A 14,982-nucleotide genomic window follows, 5' to 3' on the forward strand; every position below is an offset into this window, starting at 1 on the left:
ATCAGGGGGGTCTGGGCTCAGATCCATTTCTTTATAAGATGTCAGACTTTTGTCCTGCTTCTTTCCATGTTGCATGTTTGTAACAGAAAATGTTCTATGGTTACAATCATGCTAGATTCTTTATAAAGTAGCAAGAAGTACTTCTTGGAAGCAGAGTTATTACTAAGCGGCTTTCCGTCGCAATCTATCCATTGCCTTCCATTTATCTGAAGTTGAGTCATGGTGACAGCGGACATCCTTTGCCTCAGTGGTTTTCCTCCAGACAAGATGTAAAACCTTTCCAGTAACTTTTGCGGCTGCTTTGAGGAGTTTCCTCTTTCTTGGGCATTCTTGGAAGGGCTAAAGTTAGCAGCTAATATTAGCAAGCTTGGTTATCAAGCTGCATGCATTAATCATACTGGTGCAATCACTGCACACAGCGTTATAGAGAAACAGGTCACTGAGCACGTGGCGGGCAGTTACCTGCGAGAAGTGTGTATCCACGTCTGGTTGGTGAGTGGTTGCTGGCAGCTGCTGTAGGTGAAACTGGTTGCAAAGAGGTGCAGCTCCGAAAACCTCTTCCTTGCAGTTTCCTTACCTGCTAGCAGGTTGCTCCGGTCAACTGTAATTTAAATGAAAGATGCCCTGTTGTCTGCAAAGCCATGCAAAATGAATACGAGCATTTTAGTGTTTTAGCCTAATTTTAAAGTTAACCAAGTGTTCTGTATAATAAATGCAGTTGTAGCATTTGTGTTAAACCAAACGGTCCCATTGAAAACTGTCTGCCATCTCTGCCTCCATGACCTTTCACCTTCTAGAACTAATTGTAACAACAGAGCAAACGGAGCTTATTGTGTAAAAATACCTTTTTATTGAATTTCCATCATTACAATTGCACACAATCAGTTTGAGCAATTTAAAATATTTATAGAAATTCATTGAGCTCTAAATGAACAGTCATCAGTCTTTAGCAGAGGCTTAAAAGACGTGTAAATATACTGAGAACTTCACTTCCCATGGGGCACAGCGTCCCGACCCCCCGAACCCACCCGACAGCAACAAAAAAGGCTCTCTTCCACATACAGTAGCATCTCTGGATTATTTTGCAACCTCCCACCCCCCCTCCCCGAATAAAGGAAAACAACACCGCAAACATCACATACAGCTGTGTGTACCAGCAGTTTACCACCTGCGACTGAGAAACAGAAAGCGCCACGGTTCACAAGTCTCGTTGTAGTTTTCGACAGACGGCTCAGCACGGTTCACAGACGACAGATTTACACTCGATATAATCCGGCCAAACGCACGTCCAAAGGCCCGGAGGAGCCTCCCACACAAAGCAGGCTTTTTTGATGCATTTCATTCATCTGCTGACGCATTTGGAGGACGAGGAAGAAGGTGAGCAAAATTTCCTGATTCTCTGTCTGACATTCAAAATCAAAAAAAAGACGAAATAAATAAGTGTGTGGCGTTCCAGTAAAGAACAATCGTCTACTGGATTTAACGGATGCCTGCTGTTGGACGCTGCACGGATGAACTTGGAGGTTAAGAGGGTGAATTGTGGAGGGATGTGAAAACAGATTGCTCACTAAGGACAGTTTCCACTCGGACATCCTACCCTTGCTGATGCACAGCGACAAAGCTTTACTCAGCAGGTGAGAGCGGGCCACAATTAGACTCATGGATGGGAATTCCCACGTGTGGGCAGGCATGTATAAAGGAGCACTTAAACAAAAAGGAAAACCGTTCTCTGGGTGCAGCTCTGACGAAGGAGGAGAAGCATGATGACTGTTTTATCTGGCAGCATCTTCCCAAAGAGGAAGAGCAGAGTAAAGATAGCAGAGCTCTCTGGCCAGCACAACGATGGGACAGACAAATGTGCACGCACACACACACACACACACACACACACACACACACACACACACACACACACACACACACAGAGGAAAATCCCATGTGACGTGTGATTAAACTCGACTCTTTTCTCATTACAGCCTATTGAAAAGTGAACATGAATCAACTGTGGACCAGAAATGTCAGCGCTGAGCAGAGGAAACAAAGAGTTGTGTGGAGTTAGAAGGGTCTCAGACAAAACCTGCTGCGTTTCTCATTAGAGTGTGTGTGTGTGTGTGTGTGTGTGTGTGTGTGTGTGTGTGTGTGCTGTCTATACAACTGTCCTTTGTGGAAACCCAAATATATAATTTAATAAAATTAAGCGGCGTGCAATATTGTTCATATTGTACAGTGGCAGCTATAAAATATTTAATTTAATCTCCTCTGAATTGCAACCATGAACTTAAATTTTTCCCACTGATTTTAACACTAAACCCACTTAAAGTTGTACAAGCTCTCGGCAGACGTTCAGTCACGCCGAGTGAAGCCATTTTCACACGTGAACTCAGGTCAGGGCACTGGCCGAGGCTGCCCTCGCACCGAGCAGACAACAGGAAGCCGCCTGTCTCCTGACAGCCAATCACCAGTTAGTCAGCTCTACACTCACAGTAAACTGTGTTTAACCTTCAGGTGACTGAGTGGCCTCATTTATAACCCCGGCCGTACAGTTCTGTGGGTAAAAATGCTGCCACATCTTTTTAAACCGCTTCTCCTACAGAGTGTCGTTTAGAGGAATTGGCCTCGTGGTGGAGCAAAGAGTTTAACAACTACATTGTGATGTTTGTGGTGAATCAGCGCTAACAGAACGAGCGCTGTGATTTACTGCTGCGTAAGGCTTGAAGCAAATACTGGACGCCAAAAGTTAGGCCACACAGCTATTTTCACTCTTTGTCTGCATCAAAGACAAAAAGACATTAGAATCATTTAAAAATCTTTCATAGATAAATGAAACAGGTCAGGTATGATAAACAGTCCTGTGTAAAAACATAACAGGGTCATAAATAAACCGAGGCTTCAGCTTTACGTTTGCATCCTTGCAGTCTGAGAGCTTGTGTGAAAATGGCTCATTTTTATTTAGACTAAAGGGTTTTGGTGTCGTTTATATGGTGGCACTAAATGTTTCCATCTATATTTGTGGGCAAGAATCACTACAAGGCCGCTAACCTGTAACATGATAACCAAACGCGATCCGCGGGCTTTTGCAAAAAGGTTTTTCACAATAAAAGCCTTTGCTCTGTAACAGGTTTCCGTCGGGTCAGTGTCACCCTTCATCTTTGATGTTGACAGCTGTACAGACTAAGCATGGCCGACGAGTGCAAACAGCAGCAAAAACAAAGTGAGCAGTTGAAGAAAAGCTTGGTATTATTTCAGAATTTTTACAGTATCACAATTTCAGTTAAATAAAAGTCAGAACCTCTAACTCCAAACTCTCCCTCTCACAAAAAAAAAAAAAAAAAAAAAGATGGAAAATGACCACACACAGGGCAACCCTTCATCGACTGAATGACTGCTTCCTTACAGTAACACACTCGTAAATGTGACAATGTGATATGACTCCTCGGTACAGTGCAAAACATCACAGCAAATTGCAGTGTCAGTGGGTCCAGGACAGGAACTGAAGGACCAAAACAGTGTTTAAGCATCAATCACGAAGACAGACAAGTGTTTCAATGTAAATGTACACCACAGATATGTACTGTTAGGCACTTAAAACACCTACGAACGCCACACAAACCTAAATCCACTGCTCCGAGTCTACGCGTGCCATGACGAGTTCGACTACCTTTCCCGGCCTCCTAAGCCTGGCTCCAGCTCTTTGGTCACATTTGCTAAGTTAGGTTAATAACCATTTTTCACTAATGGAAAAAAAAGAATCTCGAGGTTCGACCTGTGATGGATAATTTTGCTCTGCTTCCAGAAAGTGTGACTTGAATTTTGTTAATTTCATCATGGCCTAAAAACACTAGGGGCAATTAAAAGTCTCTCCAGTATATTTCCATCTTCGCTACAGAGATGCACTAATGAGGAAGCCCTTAAATGTCCTCGCCGCGATGACTTCTGTCTGCTGCCAGTCCTCACATTCAGCTTCACCACAGAGAAACAGTTGGTGAAGTCAGAAAATGAGAACTATAGATGAAAAATAGAGAACGGTGAGAGCTTCATAAAGAAAAATAAGACAGCTTTGTGAGGCGGGCATGGGCGTGTTCGCAGTACTTCAAGGAATTATCTAAGCCAAAGGTTGTGGGACTGGAGCCCAACGGGGAGCAGGTTATAGGGTGAAAGGAAGGTTTTTACTCTGCATCAAAACAGGAAACTTCCCTGATAACATGACAGAGCGAACTGTACTCGACTGAGGGCAGGAGACTTTGTTTTGGAGTCTGGCAAAACAGCAGAGAGAACATTATTTCTTTAAAATAGAGCCCCAGAGGTCCACAGATGATGTTTTTGGGTAAATGTGGTTGCTCAGTCGTAAAATTGTCCTGGTTGACAAAAAATAAAAGCTAAAAACCATTTTTCCCAACCATGAATCTAGGAGTTTACAGCCCTCAGCACTCACTGAGCTGTCTAAGCTCTGCATCGACTTCAGTTTGGTTGAATAGCGAAAGGTTGATAGGCGCCAACCTTTCTGCTGTTCACTTGGTTACCAGACGGCTTGATCAGACACCCACATGGGTCTCACTGCATCCCGGATCGCTGTGTTGGAGTTGGTGGTGACTTATTTCCGGACAATCAAAGGTGTTGTACCCGCACGCTCAGGCAGCAAGTCGGACCAGCGCTGCCTCCCAGGAAGATCTGCCGAGTTAGTATTGAGGAAACGTGTCCTCTGACTTTTCAGTCAAAGCTCATCATTATTCAGACGTCTTCTATGAGTTTAACATGTTTTTGAACTTCAGGGAGGACAGCTAGTCGGGTAAAGGCCCAGTGCCACACAGGTTTGTTTATTCCGACTACATTTCCTGTGTGTTTGAAGCCTCTACACAATGATAAATCAAGTCCAACTGGGTCCTAAGTCAGCTTCAATCGGGTTCAGGGAGGGGTGTGTGTCTGTTTTGCTGCTGCACGTCTCACGACTGTGTTTCAATATCTGAGACCTGGACGGATGCGTGCACAGTATGATCCTGGAGACAGGAATGCTGGAATGGAAAACTGAAGTCTTCTTAATGGACGTGGTAAGGAGGAATTAGGAGCATTATCATCTCCTTCCACTTTGTTAGCTGGAGTTTGTTTTCTCTCAGTTAGCTCTGATTACAGCTGAGATTGTTTGAGTTGTTTGCAGGTGTGTATACCGGATCTGTTCTGATATTAGCAGCAAACCACGTCTGAGGGAGTGTTGGCAGACAGGAGTGTCCGGGGAAGAAGCCTTTTGTTGTGATGACCTTAAGCATGAATAGATAGAAGCAAATATGATGCGTGTATAGGACTATAAATATCAATGATATGTTTACAGGGTGCTGTACCCCCGGATGGCCCAAAAGTTCTTTCAAATTCGTATAAACTAATAATTTAATACAGCTTTAAATGATGTTGATGTCCAGTTTGACTGCAACTCTAACAGCTAAATCGACTGAAGGTGGACCCCCGAGTTTTAGGGTTTGTGGTTGTATAGTGACGATTTATCGATGCTGTAATGTCGAGCAGATTCGGGGGTAAAAGTCTTGTCAGAACAGATTAGAAGTGTTTTTGGTTCAGTTTTTGACACAGTTTAAGGCCCCAGAAGTCAAAATTAGAAGAAATCACGTGATAATTCAGCTCTGCCACTTAAAACACTTCAAGTTTCCCGTTTTGACATCAGAGTAATTCTGAAGGCGTCAGCTCGGCCTCCACAGAAATCACTGCGAGAAAGAGGCCAAGAACAAAGGCAACGAGAGAGATGAACACAAGCATAAAAACATAAAAAAACGAGCATGAGCTACGGTACAACAAGGAACACAAAGTGGGATTATGATGCCATGCAGCGTGTGAGGAGGGAGGGAGCGGATCCCTGCATCATTCTTAACATCTCATTTTCCTTAGACGGTTTCTATATAGAGGCACACAGAAGGCTTGCAAGTTACAGATTAAAAGCATTTCACGTGTTTGAGCCAAGAAGAACACGACAAAAAAAACACAAAGAAAAACAAAAACCATACACAGCTCACACAAACACGTGAGGAGAGTCTCAAATGGTTCGGTCAAGTATCCAAAGGGAAAACAGCAGTTATAATAAATAAGAGAAACTGCAGTAAGTATGTCGAAGGGGGGAGAAAAAACCTGGATCTAAATAATAACAATAATTAATATTAATAATAATAATAATAGCAATAGTATCCAGTTCTTTTCATGGTGAGTGGAGAGGGTTGTGATTGGCTCAGTACAGACAACAAGGAGAAAATCTTCCCCCACACAGCCCACACGCACACGCAAACACACACCCCGACATTTAAAGTGTGTGTGAGCGACACGAAGCTGCACGGCTGCGACTCGGCTCCGCCTTTGTCTCAAAGATCTGCGATTCAGCTTCACGCAGGAAGGATCAGGGACGGAGCAGTCAGTGGCTTCAAACCAGCCAAAGCTGCTGGACCTCAGAATCTCATATCTATTGGACTTTGGTGCTTTTGGCTACATTATTTACAATATCACGGTAAAGTGTAAAAGTTTGAGATCTATTCGCAACTTTCATTGTTCTCACATCTTTTGTTTGGGGTCTTTTGAGGGGTCAAATTAGAAATACATTAAAAATAAATGGACGTGTTTGAACCAGCAGTCATCGCTGAGTTTGCTGATGGGGCACCCCGACCACATTGGTACAGTCACATCAAAAAGCACAACTTCACAATTTATTTAGACGCCTTTCAAATTACAGAACCTTGCTGACACGGTGGCGTCATGGTGGCCATTTCCATCTTTAATATACAGTCTATGCTTGTACTAGACTACCATACTAACTAGTTTTAAAATAAAGCTCTTTATTACATGCGTCACATTTGAACATGATGTGCAGATGCACAGTCGCCTGTACTTTTAAAGCAACGTAAGAGTGTTGCCCTGCCTGTTGAGCTCTTACAGGGGCAGCGAGGCTGCAGAAAATCCATAAAAAAAAATGTTGCGGAGCACGAAAACTGCGTTTCTACTTGGATTTGGAGCCGTGCAGCTCTGTGAACATGCCCCACACACACATGTCATGCACCAGCTCGCACACATTCACGCTCACAGGCAGCCAAGAGCCCAAAATGTGTAGTTGACCTCCACTGTAATCAGGGGGGAAAGCAGTGTAAGTGCAGTACCTCTTTGTGACCACTGGGGGGAGCCCCTGAAGTCAACAATCGGACTCTCCAACTGTTCCTCACTGGCCACATGAGCCCGTCTTTACCCAGAGAGAAATTCTGTACATGCAGTCAATTAATAATCTGATGCAACACTTGCTTCGAGTATGCAAACATTTAGATTATACACAGATAGATTATATCATTCTTCTTTTTTTTTATATAATCTGCACATCTTCTCGCTTCTGCTTTTCAGCAAAAAAGAAACTATGACTCGACCCTTGTGGAGGCCACAGAGTCAGCGCGCTAACAACAGCGCTCGAGGAGGAGCGCAGCGGCGGGGCAAATCGAATCAAACGGGGAGGCTTTGCATACACACATCATAAATTACTCCAGATTCTGTGTGAGGCTCCCGTCTCCCAAACTCCTCCCACCGTGCCAGGTGATGCACAGAGGGGGGGGCTGAGGCCAGGTGGGGGGCGGGGACAGACTCCTCGTTCTGCTTCGTCAGCGGCTCCTCTGGGCTCCGTTTGTCTGCCACTGGAGGGAGGGGTGAGAGGGAATCCTGCGGGTAAATGGGATGGTGGGGGGGGCTGCGATTGGTGTTTTTTTCTTGGATTTTTTTTTTTGTTTCCTCTTTTTTAACAGATTCCTCCCCCTCCCTCCAGTGCACTCAGTCTCCCAAGATGACTTTCACAAAGCTAGCCACGTCGGTTTCTTTGGCCTCGTGGGAAGTGAAGAAGAGATGTTGCTGAGGAGGAAACGGACACAGAGTTAGTCGGGAGCCAAATCAGAAAAAAGCAATTAAAGCATCAATTCCTTGAACTTTGAGGCTGTCGTGTTGTTGTGTTGCAGTTTGCATTGTAATTATGGTCATTAGAGCATTTCTTTGCAGCCGTTTTCAATCTGATTTTAGTTTTTGACACTTGGTTTACACTCATTTGTTGTCATCTCTTGTAGTGACACCTTTGTTGCCTTTTCTGGTCAAATTGTATCTGGTTGCCATACTTTGGCGCAATATAAATTATATTGAATTGAATTTTTTTCAACTTTTCAACGGCACGATTTGCATCTTTATGTGGACATTTTGTATTTGTTTATAGTCGGTTCATGAATCTTAGTTGTAAACAATCCGATTGTTGTCCTTATGCGCCGATTTCACATGTATGTGCATCATTTTGCTTCTATTCATTTTGTTGGTGACTTTGCAGCTCTTAATTCTGTGTCTTCTGTTGATTTCCAGTCATTTGAGTTTTATTTTGCATCACTTGGTCATTTTAGAGCTTGTAGGAAGTCTTGGTTCATGGTCATTTTGCACATTTAAAAAAAAAAAAAAAATCATTTTTGTGTCTTTTGTTGTTCGTTTGCATCCATTTCGGGTCTCTTTGTGCTTAATTGATTAAGCTGCAGCCATTCAAACACCTGCACCCCCTGATACTCTGAGCTTTTACTGGACCTTTAGTAAACCTTCCATGGATGAGACCAGTGAAGCATCTTGGCTTCAAGCGTCAAATACAGGGTTTGTAAATAACAATCTAAGTGCACCCCCCAGTGTTTGATTAACAGCATTACAAGGTGCTTGCAGGGAAGTCATGCTTATAATCTGTTAACACAGAAACACTCACCATGAGTTCTGTGTAAGTCGGCCGCTCTTTGGAAACTTTCTTTAAGCTGCAGAAGAAGAAAAAAAAGCAAAGATGAAGATTAAATGGTGGACTTCCCCACTCTTGCCACAGATCTGTTCCAGCGTCTGATTCAGTGTTATTCTATGAAAGCGTCTGAGAAGTCGCAGACTGCCAGCCTCCGAGGGTTTCAAGGTAACAGAAAAAATACAACCAAGCACGATGAGTCACCCAAGCACCAAAGAACATAGTCACATCAGTGTCTTTCTGCATTCTGAGTACTGCTCAAAGTGCGGCATCATTTTCTGATATCACCAGGAAACAATGATCGAAACTGGAGGACGACTCGTTTCTCAGTGTGATCGAGTGTTATTTCAGGTCAGCAGCCATACATCATGTAAGCATTTCAGATTCACCCAGATTCACAGAACACCATCAGGCAGGCGTCTGACCATCACGTTCATTCAGCAGCTGCACATTAAGCCTGAATCTCCCATAGGAAACCAGATGAACATGCACTACTCCAGCAAATAGCCGGCCCCCAAAAAGTTCAAAACAAGCCAAAAAAAAAAAAACATTACAAAGAAAAGAAAAACAATTCAATAATTTGGCTTTGCTTAAAGGCAGCATCACTTTACATTAGTGACAGGAAGAAGAAGTCTGCTGGTGTTGGCAGTGCTGGGCGAAAAGAGTTCAGTATTCACATCACTGCCACAATTATGCAGTTTCCACATTACTAAGGTTCTTCAGTTATTTGCATGTTAAGCATGTTGTGGGTGGGGTGGGGGGTATTTCAGTTCTATGTGGAACAACCGGTAACAGGAGATATTCTTGTCAATGTTCCAGCTGTTGTTGCATGCCACTGTAAGCTCTGTCTTCCAAAGGCTGCCAGACTTCTTTAAGCTTCCTGAAGACATTTCATTTGTCTTCCCAAACACTTCTTCACATCATCTAAAAGTTGATCACTGAAAACTGAACAATACACGAGTCAGATCTTCAGGACAAAGCTCAGCGATATATTTGGACTGACAAGCAGAAGAGACTCTTCTGAGCATCCAAACATTTGCATTCTGGACAGAGAAGACAGACGATTTAAGATGGCCCTACATCCACCTGGACCACCTCCAAGGTGACAACCCAACAGCTTTCAGGAAACCTCTCTGGTGTGAAACATCTTCAAGTACCTAAAAAAACAGACCAGTTGCTTTTAACTCAAGTTTAAATAAATGTTATTGCATTTTCAGCTTGGTCGTTGCTGCAGTGCAGGTGGAGTGAAACAGTATTTAAAATATTGGCAACCACCAGTCTACCGATAAGCCTTTCTTCCTGTTGAAAGGGAGTTTTTCCTTCCCACTGTCACCAAAGTGCTTGCTCACAGGAGGTCATCTGATTGTTGGGTTTTTCTCTGTATGTATTATTGTAGGGTCTACCTTACAACATAAAGCGCCTTGAGGAGTCTGTTGCAGTGACTTGGCGCTGTATAAATAAAACCTCATTCTCAGGTCAGTGCATTCACAAAGCTTTCAGAAAACTTGGACAAAGATTGAGATCACTGAGATTCAAACTTCGGGATTTTTAGTATCTACACCTGTGGTATCATTTTGAAAATCCTCGGTGACTTCCTGCTTAAGTTACTGCATTCACAAACCTAGGTGTCCATGTCGCCGGCCCACCAGTGAAACAATACCCCATCAACCTTTTACAGCTGAAGGGTAAAAATCACCAAATCTGTCCACCATATCTGCTTTTCATCTGTGATTTTTAATCTCTGAAGGTTTTTTGCACTTCTTCCTCATTCCTTCTTCAACTGTGGTGGCTGTAGCTCAGGAGGAAGAGCAGATCTGCTGATCGGAACGTTGCTGGTTTGATCCCTGGCTGCTGCAGCTTGCACGCCAAACATCCTTGGGCAAGATACTAACCCCAAGTTGCTCCCCAATGCATCCATCAGATTATGAGTGTAGAAAAGCTCTGTATAAGAATCAGTCCATTTGCCATTTAACCAGCTGACATTATTACTTCATGAACCCTCATCACTGTGCATCACAGCAGCCTCTGCAATTCCTGAACTTCCAGAGCTATGCATGAATACAACTTCTGACTGACTGGACATCATTTGCACTGGAGTAAGGTGAGGTTTACACCTGCATCATCACGGCCTCCCTTTTCTTAAAGGCAAGGTTGTGATGCCCGTCTTAAATTAAGAAAATCCTTTCAGCTCACTCGCCGTACGTCTTCTCGCTGCACAAATACCTGCATGTGTCACTAAGCAACAAAGAAAGAACAGAACCAAAGATTTTTTGGCATGTAGAAGATCTGATCTTGGAGGCACAAACACAATAATCTCGTTCTCAATGGTGCGGTTACAGTTTGGAGGAGTAACGTTACAGAAGAGGATGCACGAAACAGCCGCTCGGCTTTTGACAAACATCCAAAAACGATACGCAAACGCAAAGACATCCCGCTTTTCTCTCTTTACTTTTGTTTATACTCCATCTCTCTGTGCTCTTACTCACAACAGGAACTTGATGAATATCTCAAACATAATTATTTTCGTTTCCAACAATTACGAAAACAATATAATCAAAAACTATACTCAGTGTTTAGAGACTATTACAACTATTAAACATGGAAACCCCTGAGCAGTTCATTCTCAAAGACCCGTGTTTTTCTCTTTAGAATATTTATTATTGCTCGTTACCAACTAACCACCGCCTCATTTTTACCGCCATCATGTCTCACATTCATGCAGTCATCTGCTAACAGCGACCTGCGCTCTCCTGCCATCCTGCCTGTATGACCCCCAAACCTGCCAGCCTCCCGCCTCACCTCTGTGCACCCTCACTGGTTCACACAGTATTTATGCTCAAAACAATATTTGCAGCTCAGTTCTTGTAAATTACAGTGACACAAAATTACATAATTAGAGTAATTAAACTAATACGTAGGGATCCGTAAAAAGTGCACAGTTGCATGTTTACAGCATATTCAGATAGTCCCATCCTGTGAAAACAAGAATAACAAAAACAGCAACAATGAAGCCAATCGAATAAAGGGGAAATCATCTGAAGCCCACTCAGCTGGGATCAGTACACATCTCTCTGTGATCTGTAGCAGCTTCGCGACTCTGCAGGCTTCTCCTGTGTAAAGATCTGGGTGTAAATCTGAGACGTGGATCAGGCTGGAAGAAAGTTGGACAAAGCAAGAAAATAAACCAGAAAAACACGAACCACTGAGAGGTGAAGTCCACAAACTCAGGGGAGAACTGGTCGGCGGGAAGCTGGGGCGAAGGCTCTTCCACCACCTGCTTCAGCTGCTGAAAAGGTGTCCCCCACGAGTCGTACGGGAAGCGCAGGATGGCGAGCTCGATCTGAGCCAAACAAGACAAAAAAACAAAGAGGTCAAGGAGCGTTTTTAGTGCTTTAGTGAGCACAAACACATAACCTGACACAAACATATCTGCACAGCTGCATTCATGTGATTTTTCACCCAAATCCATCCCACGTCGCAGCGTCATTTAATGACTGACCCCAAAACAAGCACACTCTAAAGATCCCACTCATCTCCAGCAGAGCGGCACACACGTGGCTTCCCAAACATCCGTTACAGTTTTTAACATTACTGTAGTTTTTCCTCTCACTGCTACTGCAGCATTAATGAGTTTCACACTAAAACCTCCTCAGCTGCTTCACCTCCTTCAGTTCAGCTTTCGAGGAACAACAGGTGCTCCAACAATCAGCGCCCGGCAGGTTTTATCCCACACGCTGATCGCTCAGTCTGGACCACTCATTCTTCATTTTACAATTATTACAAAAACCTTCCACTACTCTGAAATCACAATTTTCCTCTTTTATTTAAAACCCATTTAGTGCCCTTTTAAAATTCAGACTGTGCTGGAACATTCGCTGCTCGAACAGCCGATCGAACAGGCAGAGACGAGCGCGAGTCAACTGCTGAATCCTTGATGCCAACATCCTCCTCGGTCCGGCCTGAGCTGCAAAGCTATGAATATTTCACGACTTTTTCATTTTTAACTGATAATCGTGTTTTTTTGCAGCGATGCAGAAAAGGTGAACAAACGTATGCAGGAGCGCGAGGCGGCTTTACCATCGTGATTCCTAAACTCCAGATGTCCGACTTGACGTTGTAGCCTTTCTGGTTGGTCTCAGGATTGATCCTCTCCGGCTGTGGACAGACAGAAGGTCACATGATGATGTCAATAACTGCAGCCGTTGTCAAGGATAACCAGCCCCGCTGCCCCGTAATCCCAAAGCTCTTGTGCACACACAGACCGAGCAACGTACCTGGCTCTAAATACCCTCAGCCAACCAGTGGCCTGCCGAGTGGTTAAAGAGTAACTGGCTCATTAAGCGTGTGGATGATAATGAGGGACTCGGGGTCGCAGATCTAAAGACACTTTTAATGCACAAAATCTACGTTTGCAGCCAAAACCGACAGGAAGTATGTTCTGGTCTACGTTCCCCCCCCAGGTAAAAATACTTCCCTTTGTTGTCCGTCCAAAGCGGGATACCTGCTCACGTATCCACGTGTCGTAACATTCGTCAACATTCAGGCTGACGTGGGTGCTGCTGCATTTTTATGAGCGCAAATCCTCAAAATTCAAAGAAACCTCTGAAGACACCAAGACTGCAGCAATAACAGTGTCATTAACAACCATCCAGGCAGTCAGACTTACTTGTAATTTTTTTTAAAGCGGCCTTGAACAATAGTTCTCCGGCTCTCTGGAGATATTTTAGCGTTTCCTTTGGACACTGGCCGTTTTTCAGCCCAGTCCTTGTATCTGACCATTTTCAGAGGAATGCTTTTGGTACGCAGCTGAACACTGACCTATGAATCACTGAAGCACTTTGTTGTGAACTGGTGCTATATAAATAAAAGTGAAATGAAGCATGAAAAAGAGCACCTAATTCAAAGGCTGAACCAGTGTGGTGTCTACATGTTACTAACAACTTAGCAAAGAACCAATTTTAAGTGGTGTATGTAGACACTTAGTTGCTAGCAGACAGAAAAACATTTGTTCACATTTCTTTATAATAATCTTTGAAAGTTTGACAGACATAAAGCACAACAGGAGTGTCTGTGAAGCACAGTGGAGGCTCCGTCATGGTTCAGGGGCTGCATGTACCCAGTGACTGAATTTTTACTTTTACGAGCACCAACAGATTTTTATCTGGAAAACAGCTGATTGGCAGCAGCTTAAAGTTGGCGATGTATATAACGTTTTTTTTTATTATAACAATCTTTGTCTAGTTTCTCTGACCTGCATGGACTAAATCCAGGTGCTGCTGCTCTTCAGCCTGACCTTTAATTCTTTGTGATTCCAAGTATTGGCCAAAATGTATTTTAGAAGCATAACCTTAAATCTTTGAAGTGTACCAAATGATGTTTGAATGAGGTGCGTGAGACGAATGTTTCCTCCGGTGGTCATGAACACTGGTTAAACTGAACAGGCTGGGAATTATGTGCTTCCATGAGACTGGATCCTTGCGTAAACTAGGAGGCTTTCTTGGAATTTTAAGTTATCCAGATCGTTCCGAAAGACGCAGCATTATTTCATTTTTATAAGAAAGTTTTCCTGGAAATCCAAAGAGTCGCTTCTTCAATCCAGGAAAACAGAGCCACGTTTCTCTCAATTACACTGTAGTTTTCTCTTGTCTACGAGGACACACACACTCCTGTAACAATCAAACGCTTCCAAGCTTTCAGTTTTAGTAAAGTGTAGAATTACTGCCTCGTAGTTAGATGCATCAGCCAACCTGCTGCGGTTTATATTTATTGCCTTTCCAGATGATAAAACGCATGTAGCGAGCGAGGCCCTTGAAGGCATTTAACAGGTGGCCACCAAATCAGTATTCAAACAATTGTGAAATAAGGTCAAAGTCTCGCCTGCTGTTCCCGAGTTGTGTGCTTTTGCAGAACGCCGTCGCAGTAAAATGACCTGTGAACTTTTTGTAAATGTTAAAACTCTGAGACGTTTGGCTAAAGCGTATGAATTCCTGAGTTGTGTTTTGTAAGGTCAAAGTGACCGTTGACTGTCAAAGTCCATTTTAGAATCCAGACGAACGGACGATCACCGGCATGCATAACAGGGAGCAGGAGGAGGGAGGGGGGTGTTTGGGACGTAACAACAGGTACACAAACAAAATGACGCTAAAAGCCTAAAAAAATGTCTATAATACCTATAAATTTAAAGTTTTTCATATAGTTTCCATTTGTAAACTACT

At 43.4% G+C, this 14,982-nt stretch overlaps 1 protein-coding gene across 1 annotated transcript in view; it reads right to left on the reverse strand.

Moving 5' to 3' along the window:
- Positions 1 to 847: 847 nt before the first annotated feature.
- The window catches only part of map2k6 (mitogen-activated protein kinase kinase 6), a 40,885-nt gene continuing 26,750 nt past the window's right edge, over positions 848 to 14,982 (reverse strand). Inside the window, exons 9-12 of the mRNA XM_085417111.1 lie at positions 12,845 to 12,922; positions 11,968 to 12,107; positions 8,744 to 8,789; positions 848 to 7,869 (exon numbers count right to left, since the gene is read on the reverse strand). Of these exons, the coding sequence (XP_085273237.1) occupies positions 7,792 to 7,869; positions 8,744 to 8,789; positions 11,968 to 12,107; positions 12,845 to 12,922 (342 nt within the window). The 3' untranslated portion in view covers positions 848 to 7,791. The remainder of the gene's footprint in view (positions 7,870 to 8,743; positions 8,790 to 11,967; positions 12,108 to 12,844; positions 12,923 to 14,982) is intronic.

The sequence above is a fragment of the Rhamphochromis longiceps genome, linkage group LG8 (assembly GCF_057381845.1).
Source record: "Rhamphochromis longiceps isolate RC_006_pf linkage group LG8, R_longiceps_female_GT1.1, whole genome shotgun sequence".
In the NCBI taxonomy this organism is placed as follows: domain Eukaryota; kingdom Metazoa; phylum Chordata; class Actinopteri; order Cichliformes; family Cichlidae; genus Rhamphochromis; species Rhamphochromis longiceps.